The sequence below is a fragment of the Botrytis fragariae genome (assembly GCF_013461495.1).
Source record: "Botrytis fragariae strain BVB16 chromosome Unknown tig00000012, whole genome shotgun sequence".
Lineage (NCBI taxonomy): Eukaryota > Fungi > Ascomycota > Leotiomycetes > Helotiales > Sclerotiniaceae > Botrytis > Botrytis fragariae.
This window is the reverse complement of record NW_023500989.1, coordinates 653,492-679,880: the sequence shown is the minus strand read 5'-3', so window position 1 is coordinate 679,880 and position 26,389 is coordinate 653,492. Positions and strand designations below refer to the sequence as shown.

General features: G+C 43.9%; 8 protein-coding genes across 8 annotated transcripts; 5 read left to right on the top strand and 3 right to left on the bottom strand.

Annotated features, from left to right (window-relative positions):
* Window positions 1-199: 199 nt before the first annotated feature.
* Window positions 200-2,443, top strand: Bfra_002432 (putative ubiquitin carboxyl-terminal hydrolase 36-like protein; the record flags this gene model as incomplete). Its single annotated transcript, XM_037332852.1, has 4 exons — window positions 200-1,321; window positions 1,374-1,536; window positions 1,593-1,812; window positions 1,873-2,443. The coding sequence occupies 4 exons, from the start codon at window positions 200-202 to the stop codon at window positions 2,441-2,443; spliced, it is 2,076 nt and encodes a 691-aa protein (XP_037194980.1).
* Window positions 2,444-2,968: 525 nt separating this feature from the next.
* Bfra_002431 (putative ysirk family gram-positive signal peptide protein) lies at window positions 2,969-5,681 on the bottom strand (the record flags this gene model as incomplete). The annotated part of the gene is made up of 4 exons (XM_037332851.1): window positions 2,969-3,870; window positions 3,920-4,022; window positions 4,138-4,650; window positions 4,725-5,681. 4 exons carry the CDS (start codon window positions 5,679-5,681, stop codon window positions 2,969-2,971), a joined length of 2,475 nt encoding a protein of 824 aa, XP_037194979.1.
* Window positions 5,682-6,281: 600 nt separating this feature from the next.
* Bfra_002430 (putative cytoplasmic dynein 1 intermediate chain 2 protein) lies at window positions 6,282-8,442 on the bottom strand (the record flags this gene model as incomplete). Its single annotated transcript, XM_037332850.1, has 2 exons — window positions 6,282-8,273; window positions 8,320-8,442. 2 exons carry the CDS (start codon window positions 8,440-8,442, stop codon window positions 6,282-6,284), a joined length of 2,115 nt encoding a protein of 704 aa, XP_037194978.1.
* A 413-nt stretch (window positions 8,443-8,855) lies between these two features.
* Window positions 8,856-9,388, top strand: Bfra_002429 (putative mitochondrial f0 subunit e protein; the record flags this gene model as incomplete). The annotated part of the gene is made up of 3 exons (XM_037332849.1): window positions 8,856-8,876; window positions 8,989-9,178; window positions 9,318-9,388. The coding sequence occupies 3 exons, from the start codon at window positions 8,856-8,858 to the stop codon at window positions 9,386-9,388; spliced, it is 282 nt and encodes a 93-aa protein (XP_037194977.1).
* Window positions 9,389-10,199: 811 nt separating this feature from the next.
* Window positions 10,200-12,785, top strand: Bfra_002428 (putative oligosaccharyl transferase stt3 subunit protein; the record flags this gene model as incomplete). The annotated part of the gene is made up of 5 exons (XM_037332848.1): window positions 10,200-10,329; window positions 10,464-10,487; window positions 10,577-11,251; window positions 11,302-12,463; window positions 12,515-12,785. The coding sequence occupies 5 exons, from the start codon at window positions 10,200-10,202 to the stop codon at window positions 12,783-12,785; spliced, it is 2,262 nt and encodes a 753-aa protein (XP_037194976.1).
* A 996-nt stretch (window positions 12,786-13,781) lies between these two features.
* Window positions 13,782-17,224, top strand: Bfra_002427 (putative oligosaccharyl transferase stt3 subunit protein; the record flags this gene model as incomplete). The annotated part of the gene is made up of 4 exons (XM_037332847.1): window positions 13,782-13,792; window positions 13,876-14,719; window positions 14,772-15,804; window positions 15,864-17,224. 4 exons carry the CDS (start codon window positions 13,782-13,784, stop codon window positions 17,222-17,224), a joined length of 3,249 nt encoding a protein of 1,082 aa, XP_037194975.1.
* A 1,373-nt stretch (window positions 17,225-18,597) lies between these two features.
* On the bottom strand, window positions 18,598-20,739 carry Bfra_002426 (uncharacterized protein; the record flags this gene model as incomplete). The annotated part of the gene is made up of 3 exons (XM_037332846.1): window positions 18,598-18,934; window positions 18,995-19,566; window positions 19,735-20,739. 3 exons carry the CDS (start codon window positions 20,737-20,739, stop codon window positions 18,598-18,600), a joined length of 1,914 nt encoding a protein of 637 aa, XP_037194974.1.
* A 3,181-nt stretch (window positions 20,740-23,920) lies between these two features.
* Bfra_002424 (putative extracellular matrix protein) lies at window positions 23,921-24,687 on the top strand (the record flags this gene model as incomplete). Its single annotated transcript, XM_037332845.1, has 2 exons — window positions 23,921-24,488; window positions 24,542-24,687. 2 exons carry the CDS (start codon window positions 23,921-23,923, stop codon window positions 24,685-24,687), a joined length of 714 nt encoding a protein of 237 aa, XP_037194973.1.
* Between the last annotated feature and the right edge of the window lie 1,702 nt (window positions 24,688-26,389).

The following is a 26,389-nucleotide window of genomic DNA, read 5'->3' as shown; positions in this document are numbered from 1 at the left end:
TAGCGAAACTGAGTCCTTTCGAACTTTGGTTAGCCAATCGAGTCGCATTGTCGTCGTTCACAATACACGCTTGCGTCGAGGGAGAAAAGACAATAAACGTACTGTCGAAATTTGCTATTGTCAAAAAACTAACAATTTGACCGCGTTTTACGGCCACCGACCCGACCAAGAAGACAATAGAGGATTGACTTTCTTCAAAATGGCGACTAAAGTTATGAAGATGTACAAAACACCTCTATTTCCATCATTCGATTCTTCAAATACGCCAGCATACAACTATACGGGGGCATTCAAGTACAACCCAAGGTCATTCCTAATGAAGAACCCGCGTCAAAACAAGCTGTACGCACAGTACTTCGCTCAATCGAAGAATTATAGAAGAAGATCGGCGCGTAGTAGGAAGATGTCATCTCCCGCAAGATCAGCATCCTCCTCTAATTCGAGCTCGAAATCGTCTGTGTCTCCACCACCATCAACCAAATCTTCTAGCTCGCATCCCGCAGCAAAGTCAAATTCTCGTTCAAAGGCGTCTGTTTCACCTCCAAGAAAATTATCTGTCTCTCCGCCACCAATGAAAGCAGCTGAAACTACTGTTCACCCTAAGAAAATCGATACTCCTCCGTCGGTAGAGCCATCTACTTCTACTCCTCATTCATTGACGTCTGTTTTCCCTCGAGATAACCCATTTGCCTCCTCATCTCCATCAAAGAATTCCGAAAAGACGTCTACTTCTCCATCTATTTCTTCTATACCAGTAAAGGGATCTGACAGCATAACACTTTCATCTGTTTCTTCTATCTCTTCAAAATTGCCTCCATCTCCACCCCCTTCATCCGCTGCCTCGGCTATCTCAAGGACGCCTCTACCTTCATCTTCATCACCCGCTACTCAAAAGATACCACTACCCTCGCCTCCATCATCTGCAGTTTTAGCTCCTTCGGAGCCAGCCGTCTCCTTACCAAACAAACCACGTTCAGATGATAAAATTGGAATAACCACCAAACTCAATCCTTTTAAGCAAACAACTTCCGAGGCAAAGAGCAACACGATCACTATCAAAAGCGTTGACCCATCAAGACCTCAACCTGTTGTTAAAGACGAAAAGATTACTGTCAAGGTTAGCGCTCCAAAGAGATCACGGCCAGATGATGAGGATGAAAGAACAGCTGCTCAGAGTGAATCCCCAAAGAAACGACGAATTGCTGCCAAGGCCTCGAAAGCCGTTACCAAGAAAGCTACCACTTCCAAGCCGGCTGCAAAGCTCTCGAAAGAAGAACTGGAGAAGTCACGCAGTGACTCGCTAAGAAAGCGAAGATACTTGGTATGTTCATCAACCATCACTTGTTTATTTATACTAATTCTCATATTCTTAGGCCTCGAAAGTACGCAATGACTCAACACGCATGCCATCAAATGCACAGAGGGGGCTGTCCAATGTTACTGGATATGCGTGCTACAGAAACAGTCTTCTACAAGGACTTCTACATCTTCCCAAGTTCTTCAATTTCTTGATTGACCAACATCCTGTGGAAACTTGTAAGCTATTTCCCATTTGGGGGGTTTGTTGTTCATTAGCTAATAAATGTTACTAGGTGACATACCCAAAAGGGATTGTTTGGCCTGTTCTCTAAGCCTCCTCTCTTCAAAGTACTGGACCGTTGATGTTCCTTCCAAGGATATCACACCAATTCTGAGAAAACTCGAGGTTCAGTGCAAGCGTCTTGGGTGGTATCCTGGACCCTCTGGTCAAGGTGATCCCCATGAGCAAATTACCTGGATGTTGGAAAAGATTGAGGAACAGATCAAGGCGTCGTAAGTCTAATGTCCTTTCGGCCGTCTACGAGTAACATGTTACTGACCTTGTTTGTTCAGGAGCGTTGCCAGTATGCAGTCGATAATGCAGCTTGTTTTGAGCAGCAGAATCAAATGCGATCACTGTAATAACATCTCTGTGGGAGACTTACAAGATGAACTAGCCTTATCCATACCCCTCAAGCCGCGTATCCGAGGTGGTTCTGTTTCCTCGTACCTGCACAAGTACTTGGATGAGACCATTGAAGGTTACAAGTGCGAGAAGTGTAAGGTAACGGGGGACGTTCATCGCGTACAGTCGATCAGTCACGCACCGGATATCTTGTTCGTCCAGCTTAAACGGTTTGGTTATGATGGAAGAAAGGATAAGCTTGCTATTCCGATCGACCATACCCTCGACCTCAGTCCTTATCGCGACCCTAGTGGAAGCAAGGACTCCATGGAGTACGAACTTGTAGCATCTGTTTCGCACTCTGGTAGCCTCGACTACGGACATTACACCTGTGATGCTCGTGGACCCGATGGTCGCTGGAGTTGCTTCAACGATTCATATTACAATGCTACGACTCTGGCAAAGGCTTTGGGGGGTAACCAACCGTATTTGCTGCTCTACCAACGCAAACAGACTTAATTGTCGATCTGAGGTCGTATGCTAGCCGCTTTGAAGCGCGCTAGATCCTCTAAGTTTGCTGTTTGGATAGAAAACATCAGTTCTTGGTCGTTGTGCGAGTCGTCATTTAGTTGGCCTGGGTACCCCTACCTCAAACCTTCCTTGAACTGATGAGGAAGAGTCGGTGGTTGAATTGCTGCGTTCTTCCAGATGTTCATAATGGAGTCTAGCTCCCGCTTATGCTTTTGATGCATGTTGCGCTGGAGTTTATGTATAGATTAGGGTTGGATTATTTTGTGATTCCTACTTTGTGGTTCCATGGAGTTTGTGATTATGTCGAGAGAAAGGGATACCCCCTTGGCGACTTTGATGTGGCGTAAATAGCGCACGATACCAACTTTGTTTCTATCTACTTCACGATATAATACGATGAAATTTTTGAACTTTAATTAACGAACTTATGTGAATTTAATGATTCGTGACTTATGAGTCTTGCATGGCTATAATTTGCCGTTCACTGAAGCTAAAACCATATCCAAACATTTATTAATACAATCCGAAATCAGCAGCCTTTTTTCTATCTCCTCTGGGCAAAGAGCCCAAGCTCTTCGGCTCTACGGGAGATTCATGTTTCACATCGTCGATAGATCGTTCGGTTATCACAAGCCCAGACATGCCTTTCTCGATTCTTCCGGCCTCATTCAAGGATGAGGTAGATAACGTTTCCGGAGCGGTCAATTGTATATGCATGTCTAAATCATCATCATTATCAACCATCTGAATTCCTCCTTCATCTTCGGAGCATGAATAATAAGGAGATGGCGAGGATGGAGTGGTGGTATTTGGTGTGGCAAGTGTAGTTGTGCTTGTGGTATTACTAGGTGATATAGTGCCGTTTGAGTGCGAAGCGAAATGAGCATCCGAGATACTTTTGATTGTTGTACTTGTGACTATTTCTGTCGGGGTTGCTGGTGAGCCTAACAAATCTTCCATATCATACGAGTTACTAGCAGTCGAAGAGATGTTGGGATCCTTGCTATCCAAATGTCCGGATGGCAATGGAACATCGGCCTCCAACTCCGCTACCTCTCCAAAATCAATCAATAGCTCTTCCTCTATTTCATCTTTCTTGATTGGGCCCTCGCCATCAATCATGGAAATGCCTTCTTCTCCCTTTCCTCCATTCTCCCATTTCTCCCCATCAATAGCACTCATGCTAGGAAATACGTAGGTCCCCAAAATCCTATCAATGACCTCTTCGTATTTTAGATGCGAATTGAGTTTAGAACTCACGTCGATATTAGTGACGCCTTCAATGTGCTCAATTGGTTGCAGACCGGAAATTCCGTACTGCAGGGAGGTGAAACGATATAGGAAGGCGAGGAGGAGATCAGAAGGGTTGTAAACGTTTAAGAGGGGGCCAGAGATGACCGTGCGGAGAGGGAGAACTGGTGAGATGTTAGAGGGAGAAATAAGGATAGAAGAAGGGGGACTTACGGGAAAGAGTCGATGAGGGGATTGGAGAGCCGATTAGTACAACACTGTCGATGAGACCGAAGGCGTGGCGTTCAGCCAGAGAGCGGAGGCAGGAGTATATTACCTGAGGAGAGAATTAGCCAACTTTGAAAAATGTCTTCTAAACATGTTCTCCAAAGTCTAGACTAGTTCGATCACTTGAAAGTACAGTGAGACTGAAAAGAGAAGTTGACACATACCCGACTCCCCAATGAGTATCCAACCAGCATAACCGGACGTTCTCCTTGTGCTCTATTGATAAGCGCATCGGCCAGGACTTCTCCAGCTTTCTCAGCCCTCCTCTTGGCTCTCGCAAAAGGATTATCAATCCCAGTAGCCATCTTCAATAAATAAACTGGCCACAATGCCCCCCATAAAGTAGCCAAAACGGTCCGTTTCAAGATCTCCATTTTAACCATCGACCACGCATAACTCCCAACCGTATCCTTCAAACTATTTCCCAACTCTACCAATGCATTGGTTTCATACCTCAGCGCAAAAACTTCACATCCATGACCATTGTCCTCATCTCCCTCGCTCACAGCAAATTTTCTCCACGGCCTAATAATATCCCTCTGTTCCCCCACCCATCCATTAACTCCAATCAGCACCCTCAATCTCCTTTTCTCCACTTCTTCTTCCTCTTTCGTCCCAAATTCCCCCCATTCCTCTTTAACATCCAGAAACTTAAAATCCTCCACCTCCCTCGCATACTTATCCATCATTTCCCCCGTCATCCGTGCTCCATACGCTCCAAAAAACGTTCCCACCAGCGCCCCATTCATACAAAAAACGCCCAGAAAAGACGCCAAGCCTCCCAAACCAACTGAGCCCATAAGCCCCCAATAGCACCAGCAACTACAGGAGCCGCAAGCCCGCCCGTGACACCGATCAAAGCGGCGCCTGCTACCGAGGCAAGCCCGACTTTCCAGCGACGGGAAGACGTATTCTGGGTTGCGCGAGCGGCGGTTTCGGCGTCGGCGTTGAGGGCGGCTTTGGAGGCGAGGAGAAGGGTACGCGAGGTTTGGATTTCTTCGTGGGTGAGGAAGGAAGGGGGGAGGGAGAGGGAACTGGTGAGAATGCAGAGGAGAACGCGGGAATGGGCGGAGTAGGTTCCGAGGGAGAGAACAATAATCAGAAGGCTTGAGACGATATGGATGCGGTCTTGAAGGGAAATGGTAGTTAGACGGGTGGGGATTGGAGGGTAGAGAGTCTGAAAAGCTAGGATGTCTTTGCTAGGCTCGTTGTCGTTATTGGAAGCGGGGCTATAAGGAGGCGGCGGTCTCGAAGCGAGAAATTCTTTCTTTTTTTGATCTGCACGGGGATCATCTGGAGAATTCAAAATTTTGCCTAATTGTGTGATAATTGAATCACGCCAAGAATCGAAATAATTCAGAGCTGCCTTTTCCAAAGCTTGTAGTTTGGGCGTTGAAAGGTTTTGATTTAGACGGGCTTCGAGACGGCGCTGTTGGGCTGTTTCTAGATCGATTTCCGAAGTTGGTGTTGAAGCGGGCGAGGAGGTGTTGGAATAGTGAGGATTGGGGTAGGAAGAGACATTTGGATTAGGTCCTGGAATGTTGCTGTTGAGATTGGAGTTTGATTGATTTGAGGGGTTGGAAAAAGAATCTGTAATTGTTTTGCGCATGTGTTCTGTGATGGATCCGATTAGGATGTTGAGGGCTCGTCGACGTGCGGGGTTGAGGATTAGTTTGAGATCTTTTGGATCGGCCGCTGTGGGCGCCATCTTTGCAATTGGGTTTTGGGATCTATGATATGTATTGGTAAATCATTGGGAGTGATAGTATTGATTAGAGTCAAAGGGGTCAGCCATACAATGGGTTCGATCCCAAGGTATATGAGCTGAGAATATGTCATGTAACAGAATCCTGGAGCCTAATATGACTTGCTCCGTGATCTAGATGTGACACAGCCCCACTGTGGGTTTTTCTTGAAGATGTGCCTCTTCCGTGCAGATGAGAATTGAGAGCCAAGAGGTAGACGATCTGAATTTGTATTTCTAATCATGAAGGAAGTTGATCTTGAAGTTAGGAAGACAGGAAGCTTCCCTTGCGCTATACTGCCAAAGGGGTTATGTCAGCGTGGGATTATAATACAGGGGTAAAAGTGGACCAATTCTGCTTGGCCATCCGTATCGGTGTGTTATTAATTCCCGTATATATGAGATAGTCGAGAGTTAGCTGATATAGAAATGAATAACAAAAGAACAAAGAACCAATCATGTTGATTGTTAACTAGGGTATATTCAACGCAACGACGCCATATCTATCAAATACAGCTATCTCATCGCCTCAACAAGTATCGCCCCCCCCCTTCTGAATCTTGATTACAACCCGTTAATGCCATTCACATCATGAGCATTTTGTACCGATGACTCCATTCTGGCCACCAATTTCTTGACATTCGCCCATTCCTCACTTCTGGCACTATCCTTGCCCCCGAGATCCGGACCAACCTCAAAAATTGAAAGCACACCGTCAATACCACCAGTTGCGATACGTTTTCCTTCGGTTTTTTCCCAAGCGAGTTTGTTCAAGCTCTTGGACATAATGCTTCGACCACCCTTTCGACCGCTTGGCTGGACTTTAGACACTGGAACCTCGGTGTCGACGGTTATGTCCCATACTTCTAGATTACCTGCTCCATCAACGAGTGAGAATACACCAGGTTTAATAGGTGACCAGGCTGCATCATAAACAAGATCCTCTCGGGTAAAATCGAATAACGGAGCGACTGCCTGGCCTTCACCTGAGATAGAAGTGGTTGCTGTCGCAGTTGGAGCCCGGACTTTCCACAATTTAACGGTCCAATCCAAGGAACTGGTGAGAACAAGATCGCCAAGATCGACAGGACCCTTTGCTGGATGGAAATTCAAAGACATGACAGGTGCTGCATGACCACGGTAAGTGACTCTTTGATCAGCACCTGCCTTGGCACCTGCTCGATCATATCTATGGCAAGAATATACAGTTCCTTCTTCTGAACCAACGAGAAAATATGTCGGATCTGTTTGTGGAAAAGCCATACAAGTTGGGCTCATATCTTCGGTTTTTGCGGGTGGTGGAGTTGTTAATGTAAGTAATTCTTGTGGTTGCGCAAGCATATCTACAGTCCATCCACACATAACACCGTCTGTTGAGCAGGATATGATATTATTTGCGTTCTGGGTTCCTACGATATCGACAGAATAGACTGGGTGGGTGTGTCCTGATCCAGTCAAAGGCGTCTTTTGAACTGGTGCTGATTTTGCTCTTGTGTCCCAGAGTAAAACTTGACCACTGTAAGCACCTCCAATGATCAGATTGGGGTGGAAAGGGGAGAATTTTGCGGCGAGAACGTCTGATTGTGCATGAAACACAAATTCTGGCCTATCGTGAAGATGCATATTCCAGACCTGAACCAGTCCATCAGGATCATGTGGTGCAGATGGATTCTTTGTATATGCTGCAAGAACGAGCTCGGGAAATTTGGGTGAGAAATCGATGGCACTGATCATCCTCTTCTTTGACCATCGTTCATCGTAGAATTGGGCAACCTCCTTTATCTTCCGTCGACCCCTTCCGCCGGTATTACCGTATTCATCGTCGTCCCCAACTCCATTTGCGCCACTTAACCCGTAATCCGCAAGTACATCGTATTCCTGGTCTAATGCTCTTTCGATAACCTTACTTGATCTTTCAACAAAGTCCATAAAGTCTTCTGACGATGTCACAGCATTGAGCTCTTCATTTGTCAAAATTCTTGCAGGGAAATTTGCTGTTGACAGATGCTGAGAATCTGGTCTTACAGGGCCATCTACAAGATCTCGAGTTGCCTTCAGCTCTTCCTCAATTTCCCGGCGAATGTTCTCCCTTAATTCTTCCTCTCTATTTTTTTCCCTCCTGCTTAGCCGTTTGCTTGGTGAATGAACTCCAGGAGGTTTGTCGAGTTCATCTTCCGAATCGTCGAAACCTCGAGGCCTAGAGGTTTGTGTACCCCATTCTTCCGTTGTTTGTACCCCTTTACTGTATGAGAATACCTCCTTGATTGGAGATGGCGGAAATTCATATACTGTAGATAAGGGAACTGTGGAAAGAGACTGGGGAGTCGATATGGATAATGTTTGGGTCTGCGAGACTTGGGCAGTCGATATGGTCGATTCGGAAGGCTCATTACTTAGTTCACCGGCACTTAATACACTGTTTGGTCGACTCCCTCTCGCTGGTGATCCTGCTCCGCCAGGGCCAGTCGATCCGGGTCTACTATCTCCAACTAAGCTGGAAATTAGATTGTCAAGTTCCCTTCGATTATCGGCTCGTCCTGGTGTCGGTGATGCAAGCTATAGCTTGTAAGTTTAATTCATGTATGAGGGTAAGTTTAATTACATCACTTCCACTTCCTACGCTCTGTCTGCTTACGGAGACTTCTCTCGCACGAAGTTCTCTTTGCCTCTTTAACTCTGCAAGTTTGGCTTTCTTCGCCAGAATTTCATCTCGTCGTTGTTGCATTTTGCGGGAGTTCTATGCCCATCTCATGGGCAAATACCTTTATTTTACCGCAATATCGTGTTGTTGAAGAATCCTGAAGTTCGCAGATGGTGGCTGAGTATTCCAGCAAATGTATGAATCCAAATATGAAGTTGTGTTATTACAGTTCATAAATACAAGTAGACACGCATAACAGAAGTCGCGTTTGTTGAATGCGCATTATTGTAATTTAGATATCACGTGGAAGTCTAGTCCCGCAAAATGCCGCTGAAGCTTGCTCTCTCGCGATATTTCATCCGACCACCTTGAAAAAGTTTATCGCCGACAACAATCACCCTACCTGCCTTTCGTTGTGATACCGAGTTCAATTGGTATTTCTTAAGCCACTACCCTTCTCATCATATCATCCCCGGCATTTCCTACAACTATTCCCGATGGCTTCAACTGGGGTAAACGTACGTTTTAAGATTTCGCGCAATCCTTAACCCGGGGACTTCATTTCAAGTTGAAATTTATTCTTCGCAGGCTTATTGGTGAAAGAAAGTGCTAATATAGATTTTTCTACAGGTTCTGCGGTGGTCAGCCCTTGGTGCGGGTGTATTCTACGGATTCTACCATCAAATGAGCATATCTTCTGCAACCAAAGCAGCAGCAGCAAGCAGGGAATTCGAGCACAAGCAAAAGTTGATTGAGCAAGCGAGAGCAGAGTACGCAAAGAAGAACTTGCCTGCGAGCCAGAAAACCGGAGGTGGTGACAGTACGTGAAGTTTTAACAGATATCAATCTCTACCACATTTACACCTGTCCAAATCCGCAACAGAATGAGGATTTCTGAGTCCATTTTGATACTTCGAACCGAATTTCTTGGATAAAGCATTACTGACATTCAAAAACAGTTATACGGGACCCTATGGACAAGAATTTCGATCTCGAGGCATACTTGAAGGTTCTAGCAGCAGAGAACTAGGGGCATTCGTGGGATGGGGGTTTTAATTATGGGTAATGATAGAGGGGCATCGCTGAATGAGACCATTCGTGGTAGTTGGTATGGGCTCCGGCGATGTTTGGAGAGGGTTTCTAGGGTTTGAGCAAACACACAAAAGCCTTTAGACATCACTTAGGTGATACTTCTTGTACATTGTACTATAGACGACCAATACAGCTGGGAGCTTCTGTTGTTGGAGACCCAATTTTCACCTACGAGGACCACAGAAGAAGGAAGTACACGTCGAATGTTCCGAATTTGGATCATGAAAGATTTCCCAAACTTCCTTTAGTTCACATGGAATGAGTATATTGAGGTAATCATTTTTCTCGTCGACAGGCCAAACCAGCCAGGAACATATATAATCGCTTTACCTACAAGAAATTATAGAGGAAATAATTACACCTCAGCTTTTTACTATAGAGCATAAATCCTTCGCATTGCTTCGCTTGACAATGACTGGATCAGATAATAAAGCAAGGAATGCATTCGTCCCTTCAAATCAGAGCCGTATAAAATTCTTTCGCGCCCCAAAACATCATCACTTAAACATTCCAGCTTCTTGAGATATTGAGATAAGCATCCTACATTTGGTACACATCACAAACAGAGAATAAGCCATTGATGTGTTGACCTGTTCACGTGATGCTCAAACTAGTGCGGCGGGTCATGAACTTAATCCCTGTGAACTGACGCGGAGCTCTGAAAGTGCGGCATTGCGAACAGATATGTGTTAATCCAGAGAAACTTTCAACCAGCGACAACTTTCCTTTTCACCATAGCTGCCATCAACATGGTTGCCAAAACTCAGGAACCGTTCTTCCAAGGGAGTACGGGAAAGAATTCTCGTGGGGTTTTAAGAATTGTAATTCTTTGCTTAATTGCTGGCGCTGCAATCGCCAGTCGACTGTTTTCTGTGATTCGTAAGTACCTCAAGCTTCACACACAATGCTCTAGGCATTTTGCATTCTTCATGGCATTGAAGGACACAACGCTTTCGTTATACTTTCTGCCAATTCCCAAGCTGTGAAACAAACACTAATGTCATTATGTATAGGTTTCGAGAGTATAATTCACGAATGTTAGTGCCCAACGAACCCCTCAATGGACGGAGCACTCTTTTCTCCAGATCTACCCTCAATGAATGCCCGGAAACTAACTTACATTTAGTTGATCCTTGGTTCAACTTCAGAGCTACAAAATACCTAGTATCGAATGGTTTTTACGATTTCTGGGATTGGTTTGACGACCGAACATGGCATCCACTTGGTCGAGTTACGGGAGGAACTTTATACCCAGGTCTCATGGTCACCAGTGGTGTGATCTACCATGCCCTTCGAGCTCTTACTATACCAGTCGATATTCGAAACATTTGTGTGCTTCTTGCACCTGGTTTCTCCGGTTTGACTGCCTTCGCAACCTACCTCTTCACCAATGAGATGTCCACATCCCCTTCCGCCGGTCTTCTCGCAGCCATTTTCATGGGAATTGCTCCAGGTTACATTTCGCGATCGGTTGCAGGCAGCTACGATAACGAAGCCATTGCAATCTTCCTACTCGTATTCACGTTCTACCTCTGGATCAAAGCCATCAAGCTCGGATCCGCATTTTGGGGTGCTCTTTGCGCTTTGTTCTATGGATACATGGTATCAGCCTGGGGTGGATATGTTTTCATTACCAATTTGATCCCTCTCCACGTCTTTGTATTAGTCTGCATGGGAAGATTCAGTCCAAGAGTCTATGTCAGTTACTGTACTTGGTACGCACTAGGCACGTTGGCAAGCATGCAAATTCCATTTGTAGGATTTTTGCCAATTCGCAGTAGTGAGCATATGTCTGCTCTCGGTACGTTCATTCACCTTGTTTTGAAATGTCTATTTTGCTAATCTGTTCAGGTGTTTTCGGTCTTCTTCAATTGGTTGGATTCGTCGAATTTGTCCGCTCGGGTGTACCAAGCAAGCAATTCGCTACTCTCCTTAGAGGGTTTGTCCTGGCCGTTTTCACTATCTCCTTTGGTGGTTTAGTACTCTTGACCGTCTCTGGTGTCATTGCTCCTTGGACTGGTCGTTTCTACTCTCTGTGGGATACCGGATACGCCAAGATTCACATCCCTATCATTGCCTCTGTCTCTGAGCATCAGCCAACCGCATGGCCAGCTTATTTCTTCGATCTTAACCTCCTCATCTGGCTCTTTCCAGCTGGTGTGTACCTTTGCTTCTTGAAGCTTGCCGATGAGCAAGTTTTCGTTGTTGTATACGCAATTCTTGCCAGTTACTTCTCTGGTGTCATGGTTAGATTAATGCTTACTTTGACCCCAATCGTCTGTGTGGCTGCAGCGTTGGTATTGTCCAATATCCTGGACACTTACTTGACCTTCAAGTCGCCTGAAGAACCAACCACAACCGCTACTGTAACTGATGGTGCTAGCAATGGTGCCACAAAGAAGGCCGCTAAACAAGAGGAACTCCGCTCCATGCGTCAACCTCTTGTCGGTATCTATGCTAGCTTCTCTAAGATCACCGTTGTTGGCGCCATGACAACATATCTCTTGATCTTTGTTCTCCACTGTACTTGGGTCACATCAAATGCTTACTCATCTCCATCTGTCGTGCTCGCTAGTAGAATGCCGGACGGTAGTCAGCATATCATCGATGATTACAGAGAGGCTTATCAATGGTTACGACAAAATACCAAGGAAGATGCGAAGATCATGTCCTGGTGGGATTACGGTTACCAAATTGGTGGTATGGCTGACAGACCAACACTCGTCGACAACAATACCTGGAACAACACCCACATTGCAACCGTCGGAAAGGCAATGAGCTCTCGTGAAGAGGTCAGCTACCCTATAATGCGCCAACATGAAGTTGATTATGTTCTTGTTGTCTTCGGTGGTCTCCTTGGATACTCTGGAGATGATATCAACAAGTTCTTGTGGATGGTCAGAATTGCCGAAGGAATTTGGCCAGATGAGATTAAGGAACGTGACTTTTTCACTGAGCGTGGAGAGTACAGAGTTGATGATGGTGCCACTCAAACCATGAAGGACAGCTTGATGTAAGCAACGCTAATCATAATACGTTTGAAAATTTGCTAATATTTCAACAGGTACAAAATGTCATACTACAACTACAACTCCCTCTTTCCACCTGGACAAGCCCAAGATAGAGTCCGTGGCGTAAAGATGCCAGAAGTTGGACCAGTCCTAAACACTGTTGAAGAAGCATTCACTAGTGAGAATTGGATCATCCGAATCTACAAGGTGAAAGACCTTGACAATGTTGGCCGAGACCATGCATCGGCAGCATCATTCGATAGAGGAAACAAGAAGAAGAAGACATTGAAGAAGAGAGGGCCAAAAGTTTTGAGAGTTGAATAAAGAGATGAACTTTGCTTTGTATCATATTTCCTTATCCTCGTTTGGGCGCATTGAAAAATAGCGCGAGTCCAATGTTATGTATAGAAAGAAAAAAAATGTACTCGTAAATATGGCCCTATGTTAGGTTCAATTGGCTTCAGGTATTGATTGATGTGACAGGTATGAGAGGTATGAGATCCATTTGACATTTAGTTTGTTCATTTCATAGTCTCTGATAGAACTTTCAGATGGAGATTTTTTCAACACTTTAGTTTACTAACAGTGATCATTCACTTCATTATAATATACCACCTACCTACCTGACTAGGTAGTCATTACTAGTTTAATGTCAGCTGGAACAAAACACCAGCTCCTTCCCATAACACAGCTAGAAGAGTTGTTTCCCTTCACTTTTCCATCCCACGTTGTTCAACCTTTGGACAAGAGAGCTTCCTCACCTCACCTTCAAAGGTCGAGATGAGACTCTTTAATAACCGAGAAGAACCCGAGAGAACATTGCCCACCACCTATTCATGATTATGGGTCGATAACAGTGAATGATACCTTTTGAATTATCTCTTTTTGTGTATCTATTCATCGATGAGACATCTGGTTGGTCAATGCTAGTGATGTTGACGATAGCCGAATAGGGAGAGCCCGAGAAACCATCATAACATAGATTGAATATCTCGTTCCTCCCGTCTTCTTTTGCACACCTATACAACCAAGTTTTTCAAGACAAAATTGCACTTCAAATTCTCTTCTACTTCTTTCATTGAGTCGGCTTTGTATTCAAATTTTAATATTAATTGCTTAATGGTAGGCAAGAATCTTATGATTTTATGCTACCATTTTACTTCACTTCTTTCATCTACTTTCCGACGTTTTTACAGGATTTTCATTCGTCTACTTTGTGTCGGAGCAGTAACAAGACGACAACATAAAATCCATAGACAACAATCCTAGGACGGTCCTCGGCTGGTGAACAAATAACAATCCCCTAATTCGGTTGCCAATATGCTTACTATGTAAGTCTTTTCTCCTTCATTCGAGTTAAGCAATTCGATTGAGGTTCTTTCTCAACGTTCTCGGCACTAATCATTGATATCAGGTTGCGAGCTGGCTCTCGGAGCGATGACGGCTCTGATACTACCGAGGAGATCGTAAGAGACGGATACCCGTATTATTTTAAGAAAAATAATGGTCGCATGGTGATGGCAAGAAAGATTTCTACAAATCGTGGAAAGAAGAATTTTAGTTTGCTAGGTCAAGCTTTCGGAATTCGCGAGCCAAAGAGAAAAACTTCTATAGAAGCCTTGAGGAAGAAGAAGAAACTGGCGCGTTTTCCTATCCCACGACCTCCTTATTCGACAGCGCACCCACCACAACACTTTCCCGCTTTTGCACCACCACCAATTCCTTATGCACCAAACATCCCTCAACAGCCCTTTCCGAATCCCAATTTCTTTGCTCAAACAGCCCCTGGATTTCCTCCTTTCTACCCTGTTCCTGGATTCCCCGCTGCTCCCGCACCTGTGCCGGCATCGACAACAGCACAACAACCCATGCGATTCGCGTTTCCACCAAAAGCATCAAAGGCCCCAGATTTTGAAGAACTTCGAAAAGTAGAATCCGATTTTCTTAATCGAGCGAAGTCAAAGTCCAAAAGAGACGGAAAAAATGATGGCCATACAGAGATCAAGACAACCACAACGACCGTCATCACCAAGCATATCTGTGTCAGCTGCCAAAGAGATCGTTCTTCTAAATACCATCTTGATAATCCAATCAAGGCTGGTGAGACTCCTACTCCTGGGTTTTGTCGCAGGTGTCGCAGAAACGCTATCTCTACTAGTGGCTCAAGTAGCAATGATAGTGATGACAGTGATTCAAGGATTCATGCGTACGGAGGAAGAGGAAGAAGAAGAAGAAGAACAAAGGAGAGATGTTCAAAAGTGAGTTAATTTGCTCAGTGATTTTGTAGATTCCCTCATTAACATTTTTAAGAAGAATTACACACGCAAATCTGTGTCTCGAGTTCGTTCAATTGAATTTTCAAGCCGAAATGACGAGAGGAGAGACGATGCTCACTCTAACGACGATCGGCATGAAGTCATCGTTGAAGAAGAGGTTACACGCGAACGCGAAACCGCACCCAAAGATCCAGCTCGACGAAGTGAGAACAACTCGAGACACTCAACATCCAGAAGCTACACTCGTACTCTTGAAAGAGATCTCGTTGATGAAGACTCTGCTACTAGAGGAGAGCCAAAGGTGAGAATCAATATCACAAATCGATCCCTATCGGCCAGTCCACCATCAATCGTTGATGAAACCCGAGAAAAGTCAGTCCGCTTTGATCAGCAGGCGAGGAAAGTAAATGCTACTTCTCAAGCCGCCTCTCGACAAGATCTTCATAAATCATACAGATACGTTGAGCCGCTTCACTCAGCTGCTCGTTGCGAATCTCCGCCAATATCTGCTCGTTTCTCGAAAGAGTCTCTTCCAAGCTTACGTACGAAAGATCATGCTCAACGGAGACGTTCTGAGCGTGCATATCCTGAGCATGCTTATGATCATGATGATCATGAGCAAGTACATGAACACGTTCCTCGTCGTCGCTCCGATAAAGATATTATCGTGGTTGAAACTGAACACGAACAGCCTGAATTTCGAACTGGGCCAAGAAACATGCCTCGCCGTCGCCCGCGCTCCTCTGACGAAGACTTTATCGTTGTCGAGACCGAACATGAATTTCCCAGATCTCGAACTGGATCTAGACATGATCTAAGGAGACCACAGGAGAGACTTCGCAGCCCTCCACGTACCCCCATCAGGACTCGAGAAACATATATTACTTCTAAAATTGATCAGCATGGCAATGAGACGCAGTATAAATGGACTACTACAAGCCGAACGAGTTCAAGCTTAAGCTCTCTGAGGAGTTTCGAGCCGAGTATTCGGCGTGCATCTTCAGACATCTATCATCCTTCAACTATTCGTCGTTCTTCAGATTCTAGCGAAGAGTTTAATAGAGCTTGTAAGTCCCAGGTTATCTATTCTATGACATCTGCAACCAACGTGACTAACTCTATCCAGATGAAATGGCTCATCAGAATTTACCAAACCCAGGACTTCGTCGTCGTCAACGTAGCTCATTCAAAAGTTATGGAAGATTTATGGATGGCATCAAGACACCTCCTCGAGCACCAGACCCACCAACTCTGGACGGTAATTGGGACCCTAGATATGTGCCCATAAGTAGAGATCGTTCAACTTCTCAGAGCAATTTACCTAAAGTTCCTCAACATCAAAGCACTCCTCGAAAAAAACAGGCATGGATGAATGCATCGACAATCGATCAGCTTGATCAGCTTGATCAATGCTTGGAACAGAATCGAAAACTACGGGTCCATTCTCGATCATCTGATTCTCAATCCTCCGGCTCAATGGTCACTCAATCCGATTCTTTCACAACAACATCAACATCAGCAGGCTTATATGAATTTAGTGCTTCGGATTCTACACGTTTATCCATGGTCCCTCAACCAGTTTCTGTTCGCGACACCACAGACAGTGGGAATGAAGTTGAATCCACTCTTGCCACACCAAGTACAAAGGCAATTCTCAAAAAGAAGCCAATTATTGAACCTAGCCGTCGTCGTTATGAACGTGCTGAAATTACGAATTCCAAAGTCAACGACAACAGCCATGCTGTCCGTTCCACTTCCCAAAAGTACAGGGATCAAATTGGAAGCTATACAGCCTATGTTGAGTATGGCAATGCAGCAGTGATTGGCACTGAAACAAACCGTTTTAACGCCAACAATCGCACTCGAGATGTTGCAGGCAAAGATTATAATGCTACCATCATTGATGACGCTACTGATCTCACTCTCCGAACAGCTCGTTCCAAGGCTGCTGTGCTTGATCGTGTCAAGCTTCGACGCCGAGTATCTTTTCAAGAGAAGCCTGAGTATTCGGCTACTCCTAAGCCATCTAGAGAAAATTCTTGGGCCGAGACTACCAACCATGATGCGGAGCAATCATATGGTGGCAATACCTATACCAATGATCAATCTTGGGATGCCAATGCAGATCAATCCTATAGTGCTACTAGTAACGGCTATCAATCATGGGGAGGCCAAGCGACCGAAGATTACTCTCGGGGTACCAGTACCAAGACCACCGGCAACAGTTTCTGGTCAAGTCCTACAGATACCGAAACCGTCCTTCCAAACATAGGCGGCTACAGTGGTGGCGCTGGTGCGAAATGTAATCCCTTAGATTTCAGCGGGGGTGGTTATGCATCTACTCCTACACCCAAGTCCAAATCTGGTACGGGAGGGAATGGTAATACTGATGGTGATGGCAGTAATAAGAATAAGAAGGAAGCTGATGATGACGATGATAATGATGGCTGGGGTCCCATCCCTACATTTTCCTCTCTCAAACTTTGAGCTCTTCCCAGCATTTCTCCGTCCGCTTACTTCCAATGTTACTTTAGCAATGGGTCAAGCACTTTTCATTTCAAGACACTACACCACAGGCAGATGGTTCGGCAACTTAGGAATCGGTCAACGGCGCACGACTATTACTCATACTATGCTACCTATGCATACACTTGTTTACAAAAGATATACAAACAAAAGATTTTTGGATGTGTAATTGTTCACTATCAATCAATCACTCACATTCTTTTGATTTTTCTCGAGTTTTCTTTCATTTTTTCCTCTTTGCTTTAAATTTTTTCCTCTTCTTTTTCTTTCTTTGGTTTAGTTTTCGTCGGCTTAGGTTCTAATTTGAATAGAGATAGGAAGGCCGGCTTTGAAGGAGTTACATCTGTGGTCGAATTTGATTTTCATTCGTCGTTCACACGAAGTTGACGGAGTTGGTTTTCTATTTCTTTGCTTGATCTCGTTTTCTCTCTCTCGCTCAAATTGAACGGATACATGCAATCAAGACATGGGAACACAGTACCAGTACCAACACTACAGACTACAGATTACAAGAACCCGTCGCTCATTACATCCAGCATTCCACGAGAGATCTCGATCGGGGATATGATGGGATGCGTGGGGGATACTTTATGGGAGGACTTACTTACTTCGTTACTTGACTTACACTCTGGGATGCGTAAAGTGTCAAGATACACTTATGGGATACACTTATGGGATACACTTATGGGTCAATGACTAGGAATATGGATACACAGACTTGGGGATTTCTACAATGCATGCATGCAGTACTGCTGGCAGATGGCTGTTATGACTTAGGTTATTTTAATAATTGCTACAATACGATTCGCTTAGGAAGGAACTTTGTGGTATGAACTGAGATAGAAAAGTAGAAAAATAGAAAAATACTAATAAAAAAGGATTAAAATGATGTGCTTTCAGTATCAATGTTTGCATTATATCGTGTGAGTGAGCTACATCTGTAGGTAGTGTGAGGAACCTTGAGAAATACTAGATGGAATATACATCGGTGAGCATACCCATTTCTTTTGCAACGATTCCGGAGTTTGTTGATGTGTAAGTTTGCTAAGATACACCCAAATTGTCTCTGCAGGATTCAAACAAAACAATCCCCTTTAGCACATATGTCACAACAAAACTCTAGCAAACGCCAATATGAACATACTATCTACATTCCATTCCACAGAAAAGATGACACGTCTTCTCTTTAAATCTAGATTTATATATCTCATAAATCTCATTTCTTTCAATGCTCCAAGACCTGTGCAGAATATCTTTACAAGATCCACAGATGAGAGAAACTTTACAAGTGAACTCCAATAGATATAGATATTTAGAAATCCTCGATATTGGTGTTAGCACCTAGCAAATCCGTCCGCGAAATCTTCAACATCGATATCCATCCCCAGCCAACCAAACCACTCATTCTCTGTGTTTACCATATCTTCGATATCTTCTGATATATTGAATAGTTCTGATAAGGTATCGGGAGTGGCTCTCAGCGTTATATCTTCTGATGCGTGCTCGATAGGGGGCTTGGGTGAGGGTGTCGTTACATTGATCCAATCTTCAATGTCTGTATCAATATCAGCATCCATCCCTAGCCACCCAAACCATTCATTCTCCATTTTCATGATTTCTTCGACTTCTTCCGACGGGAACAAAAGCTGTGATAGCATTTCGGGAATAGAACTGGGCTAGCTATCTTTCGATGTATCCTCAAATATTGCGTCTCTAGTCTTTGTGCCGTACCGCCTCGCATTGTCTAAAATAACTCCGATATTTTGAGGTATTGAAACTAGCTTTGCAATGTCCTCCTGGTCTCCATGTTCAATAACAGTATCGATTTCCATGTCCAAGTTCTCCGGTAGAAACCCAGCATCTTTCAGCACTGGAAGGAGTTCCCCGTCTTGCGCTCCTTCCATAGCGTGATTTCCTTGCTCATCAAGTTGTAATACTTCTCGACTTTCATTCCTGAGCACGGAAGAACTGTTATGCCAAGGCTTTTGAGGAGCAGCGGGTGCGTATAATGATGAACCTTGATCTGAAAGTGCGGCTCGTTTTTTCACTATCTCCAAATGTGTCTTCTCCGAGACATCGCAAATCTTGGTAGGCACACTCCTTGACTTAGTATTCTCTATTGACAATCTGATCCGTTCCGATACCGAAAGCTCTTGCTCCTGTTCCCTCTTTTCCACCAACTCAACGTTATCTAGTGCTGATAATCTTTGTCTTCGCTCCTTCTCCCTCTGTAATAACACTCTGATTTCATCTGGTATTGAAGTGCTCGGTTCTCGCTCTTTCTCCGATGTAGTATATTTCCCCTACTGAAGTGAGGTTGCAGCATTGTTCTCACGACTTCTACAAATCATTGTGGGATTTTTTTGCGTAGGCTGAGGAGGGGATGCTGCGATTCCATATAATTTCTGTCGATCCAATGCACTTTGCTATGTATGTGCTCTCATCTTATCCCTCTGCTCGCGCAGCCTGACTTGATATGTTTTTGGGCTCTTGGTGATATGCTGATTTGAATCCTTTTTCTGCGGGCTGGCTCCAGAACCAAGATTCTCGCTTCCCATGATTTCGGGAGTTTTCTGTCTATTTTCATCTTCCTGGATGTTAAGAGGATTAAAGATTTTAGCTTCGGAGTTACCATCTCGGAGAGTTCGAATAAAGTTCTCTATCACGTTTTGCCGAGAAGGAGACACAGGAAGTAGACCCTGTGCTTGCAGCAAAGCTTTGCGTGCAATTATTCTCTTGCGTAGATCAGCGATTTGTTTCAGACGATCTTGCTGTAGAGTAAGCCCCTCAGAACTAAATCGCCCCATAGTCATTTCTCTACCCGCTTTCTGCCCTCTTACTTCCAGCTGGTTGTTATTTGACTTGGGGCGAAGAGCTACGCTATCATGCTGCGAAACTGTTCGATTGAATTGCTCCTGTAAAGGTTGCGGAGGAAGAGGAACAGGAAGTAGTCCATGAATTTGTAGCGAAGCTTGACGTTCTGCTGCCTTCTTTCTTTGCTTACTTCGATTTGATTTTTTTCGTCTTGTACGCGAGAGGCTTTCTGAAACGAGATTCTCTTCGTGTATGTCCACATTCGTATCCCAATAAACATCGCCATAGATATCCCCGTACGCGTCCCCATATATACCATTATGGATAGCCTGCTCTTTTTCTTCTTCTGTCCAGCCACTTGTCTCAGGAGCCACAGGTTCCTGCCGATTATTACAAATTGAGTCCTGGGACAACGGCGAAGGTGTGGAAGATACAAGAGGTAATTCTTCTTGAACATTTCGTGTACAGGCCGCTCCTTCCACGCTTCCCATACACTGCTTCCGCGCTTTTCCCCTCTTCATACTCTCCTCCCATATTTCTATTTTGGCAAGGCGCTCTGATTTATCCTTGGCTTCAAATTTAGCGAGCTTGAATGCTTTGAAATTAGGGATTTGTGGCGACCCTTCAATCAACTCTTCTTCCTCCCATCCTTCTTCTCTCATCCATAATATTTAAGTCCTCCAGAGACACATGGATCCTAAGCAATATGTATTGAGTAACAACAGATTTGTGTATTTTACGTTAGAAGCACTTACATTGATATTATGGATATCTTCCATTTTGGTATCCATATTGTGAGATATCAATGTTGATTACAGGATTTTGGTGAGAAGTAAACAAATAGAACGCGATTTGGTATTTTGCGTAGGTTTCGATTAATGTATGAAAATGAATGAAGGTGAAAGGAAAATAAGGTTATGCAACCAGGAGGTAGGCACTTCCTTCCTTCTTTCCAAGGCTCCTTCTGCACTTGAACACAAACAACTTTTACACAACGAAACACCGCACTGGACCAATTCTTGCGGGTTATGAAATATTCAATGTTCCAATTTAGGAATTCAAGTTCAACTGTTGAGTGATCTCTTGGGGTCTAAAGTAACTTTTACGAATCATGGAGTGCCTGGGCAATGGAATCGACATTTGATCGTTTGTTCATATATTCCATGTTTCAGCCCGCAACTACCTACCTCGAATTGCTCATCCACACGTGCATAGGTAGTCATCAAATGTGACGTTCCCATAACTCGTAGGATATACATACCGAGAGGTACCTCTCAGAGATAAAATCACCGAGTATCTTACAACGATACCAAAAGAAAGATGATGCTGATCTATTAGAGATCTGTTCGTGTGTATTGAGCCTCATTTTATGATGCGAGCTTGGTAGTTTAAGCTGCACAACAGGCAATCATTATTAAGATGCACCAGAGTTGGTTGTGCTTTCAAATGTTTGGTAGATGGATGATTGTTCTCTCCGTTGAGTGCTTTTTGGGTCTGAATATTGGGAAAATATACCCTTGTACCTGTTAACTTGAGCTCGCTATCTTTTGATTATCTTGATGAGCTTTGGCGAGACAGATAGTACGAATAAGTTTTCCAACTAGTGTTGCATATTCGTACTCCAACTCGAAAGTAATCATTACTACCATTCTCCTTACCAGAACGATGATGCTATCCGTATCTATAATCTCACACTGTCGGCTTCCGATCATCTTACATGCCAGAACATCTTGGCAAATACCAGACAGCTGGCTTTCTACCGGTATCCCAGTACTGATATTTCACTGGAAACACCAATTGAGATGTTGACGCGAAAAAGGAACTTCATCTTCGGCGCATTCATTTTCTTTCATTCGTGATATCTCGTAAGAGCGAACGCTTCTTGAAACCCTTGAATTAAGCTTTCTCTTCGATACACCATTCTCTCTTTCCACTCACCATATCCACATATGGAAATTTTGACGAAGAAATATAGCCAGTCCAACAACAAATAACGTCGACCTTGGAGCAGCTCTTCAAATCACGTGAGTTGGCAAAATTGGTCAGGCTCCAAGACCTCGTATTCGCCACTGATGCAGAACTAGTCGTTCTTCCGAAACATTGATGGACATTCGTAGATATTGTAAATGCAAGACACAGTGCGGAGGATGTGTTACAGTAGTGTGTGTGACTACGAGAAAGACCCCTCAAAGATCTGTGTTGAACCTCTTGATGATGCAATTATTGCGGAGTTTGATGGATCTATGTTTGAGAAAGAAAAGACTCCGCAAAAACAATCTTCTTTGGTGGTGAGTGGTCGGTGATTTTTAAGAATGTTGTTGTCAAATTTCTTAGAGCAACGAAGCAAATTCAATAATCAAGCCTTTTTGTGATACGCCGGACTACCGCTATGGCTTTAGTTATTGCTAGACAGGAAGGAAAGAAACCTTAATAATGAATCATGATAGGTAGCTAAAAATTACCGCATGGAACCTTTTGGAAAGCGCTCAAACTTTATATCAAATCTTATTTCAATCTCGAGCCGCGAGGTTCATTAGTTGAAACTTCTATAACATTTTAGACTTTGCACAGTTTTTGGATCCGAGTATCGAATCATTATTGACTGAATCTATCTACGGAGTATAAAAGGGACACCCCTTTCGATCTAGGCGACTTGTCAACGAATGGAGACGGGTCGAGAATCGAGATGAGAGCCCGAATTGATTGTTAAGAATTCACCAAGTGTTGACGTTATTTTTGGATATGGAGATGGATATGGATAGGTATTATGAACTACTCCTTTTCCGGAGCTGGATGTCCTTGGGGACGGAAAAAAAGACAACAAAACGCCACGATCTTACATTTTCCTACAAACCACAACAAATTTCCTTGGGAATGTGGAGGAATGCGATATATCAGAAAATCAACGGCTAACTGGATGAGATAATTGGTAGTTATGCCAACCTTTTTGAATGTCTCCTCATGTATAGTGGAATATGTGTGGGCTGAAGTCCGAAGTGAAGGGTAATAATCAAGTGAAGAGTGAAAGTAATAAGTGGGTGAGGGAAGTGAAGTGAAGTGAAGTGAAGTGAAGAAGTGAAGTGAAGTGAAGAAGTGAAGGGAGTGAAGAAAAGAAGGAACGGAATCTCAATTGATGATTGGTTCAATTGGATCAATAGCCCCCTGAGCCAATTTTTCCCCGTATTTTTCCAATTTCACTAACCATCGAGCTCATGCATATAACCATGTCGAAAGAACTCAATTAAAGTAAGCTAAGCCAATACGAGTATGATATAGGAGTACGTGAGAGCTTAGCGTGGAAGACTAGAGTGAAATAAAATGAGCATAAGCATTATTATCCTTGTCCACCTATCGATTCCCCTGTTGATCATCAAATAAACACAACCCTGCCCCGCCTGTCTGCCTACCATAGTACCCGTTAGCAGTACCATAATAAAATAAGCATGACAATAAGAAGAGCAATCAACCCATCTTCCAGCCAATTTCCGTTCCTTCCCAATTCCTTCATCTTCATCTTCATCTTCGTTCTTGCTTCAAACAAAAAGACTATCATTTCCTCTCATTATATATATTCCTTCTTGGATATTCACTGTCGTTCATCAACAACAACACCATTCATCAAATTATCATATAATCTTACTCTTCGGACATTCCGTAAGTGCATTCACGCGCAAAGTAAGTAATAAATATCCACCCCCATCACTCAATCTTTCATCGACACTTCGAATTCGACCTTGTTATATACCTGGTCAATCCTTATAACCAACAAACTGACCGGTTTCTTCTCTACGCATAGTCTTTTACAGTCAATCAATCGTCTTCAAGAACATCCCAATAATCAAAATGCAATTCAGCACTCTCTTCCTCGCCGCTGCAGCAGCAACTCTTGCCAGCGCTGTCAAATTGACCAACTCCAACTTCGCCGTCACCGCCGGAACTCCTTTCAACATCACTTGGTCAGATGCCGAGGGACCCGTCACTCTTGTTCTCAAGAATGGCCCATCCACTGCTCTCACCACCGTCTCCACCATCGGAAGTGGATTGACCGGAACATCCTACTCCTGGACTCCATCATCCAGCCTTGACACCGATCTCTATGCCATTGAGATCCAAGATTCCACCAGCACACCAAACTACAGTCAACAATTCCAAGTTTCAGGTGCTACTGCCGTTGCTTCAACTGTTACTGCTTCTTCCACAAGTGCTTCTTCCGCTTCAGGATCTTCTACTTCTGGCACTTCCACAGAATCTTCCACTGGTTCCTCCACTGGTACTTCCACTGGTTCTTCCACTGCCTCTTCTACTGGCTCTTCTACTTCAAACGGTACCTCAACTTCTGCTTCTTCTTCTCCTACTGCTAGCGGCAACAGCAGCACCACTCTCAGCGGTTCTAGCTCTGCCTCAAGAACCAGTATGTTTCCTTTGAATTGACTTGAACAATGAATTGTAACTAACAAACCATAGGCGCATCCTCATCCAGAACTGCCTCATCCAGCTCCACCGGTGGCACTGCATCAGCAACCTCCGCCCCAACCTCAGCAGCTGCTGAGTTTGCTTCCCCACTCGCATTCATCTTCCTTGCATTTGCAGCCATCGTTACCCTTAATTAAGAATACAATTTCCAAGTTATGGATGCATGATTTTTACTTCGTACCCGATTACTTTCGATTTCAATTCAAATTGTCGAAAGTTTTATTTTAATTCCTATAATGTACTTTACGCATGAACGATGATGGTTTGGAGGTTTAATTTTTTGTGATGGTTTCTTGGTGAAGAAAGGAAGACAGCATGAATGAATGGGTATGGTCATGAGGATTCTTGATTCTTTCTTTTACATTGAGAATACATCATGTATGATTGGTTCGAAAAGACAAAGCGTTTAAAAAGGCGTTTATTTCCGTTTTTCTTCTACAGTTGCGGATTATTGAATTTTGAGAAAGAGGAGTAGAGTTTACACAGCGGCTAGAGAGAGTTGAATTGTGATTTGAGACTACGGGTTTCGAAGACGATAAATTAATGGAATAGAAATATTCATCCACACAACCATAATTTCACTCGATTGATATTAATCATGACTCGTGAATTTTGATTGATCTGACATCATTTTTACCCAGCATTGCGAAATGACATATTTGAGCCTCCAAAAAGTAAGCTTACACAATAGTCTCACAACAGGCTCATCAGTCAGTGGTTATCCAAGATCTATCTATCTGTATGCTGGGATTGAGATTGGTGTTGAGATCTCCCTCGTGCTCATGTGATGCGATGCGATGCGATGCGCGTGAATGCTTATGGGTGATTGAGTCATGGATGGATGGATGGATGGATGCTCGTGTCTGCAGATGCGGATGCAGATGCACGGCGCAGGATCTTGGGATTGATTGATTGTTTGTACGACGTTGGGTGTGTGGTTGGTCGTGTAGATGTAGATGTAGGAGGCGGAGTGCAGAATACTATATGCAGTGTCGAGGTTGGCCTGGCTGTGTTACGGGTTGGGGTTTATGGGTTGGGGTGTATTTATGGGTTGGATATGTGTTGATAGGTGGGAGTTTATGGAGTACATGACTGATTGACTGATTGACTGACTAATGGTTGAGTTGATGATGATTTATTGAATGGATGGATGGGTAGGTGGGTAGGTGGAGAGGTGGAGAGGTGGAAAGGTTTGTATTGATTTGAATGTAAGTAAGATCTTAGTTCGTGAGTGTATGTTCTAGAATGTCGAATGTCAAATGTAGAATTTGTAGGGAAGTAGGAGGGGAAATGAGGGGCAGTGCTTGGGCTGAATGGATTGGATGAGTTGGATAGGGGGATACCGATAGATGGTTTGCCGATCCTCGAGTTGAGAGGTAGCTACTGAGGTACCTAGGTAGGACAAGATGGCAGATGGCCCGATCAACAATACACAAATAGAGACTCGTACATGGGTCGACAAATCAACAAACAAACCTCCAGCTTTGTGTTGTGCATTCCACGAGGTCGCATTCCGGGGGATATCGATGGGAGAGATGGGGAAGGATACCCTTGGTTGAAGATCCTTGCTACGACAACTTTGTTGGAATGTATACACGAATCAATGAACCGACGAGTCAATGAATGAATGAATGAATGGATGGATACATACATGATGAATCAGCAGATATCAAACTTAAAATTCCGAGGTTCGGGCCGGTTTGGAACTGGGTAATGTGATATAAGTAATTTTGATATAAGATAGTATTTATCATAATGGGAAATCCAGGAGAACGCTTGGGAGTTGGAAATTGGATTTCGAGAATGAAGAGAAGGAAGAGGATAGAGAAGAATGGGATT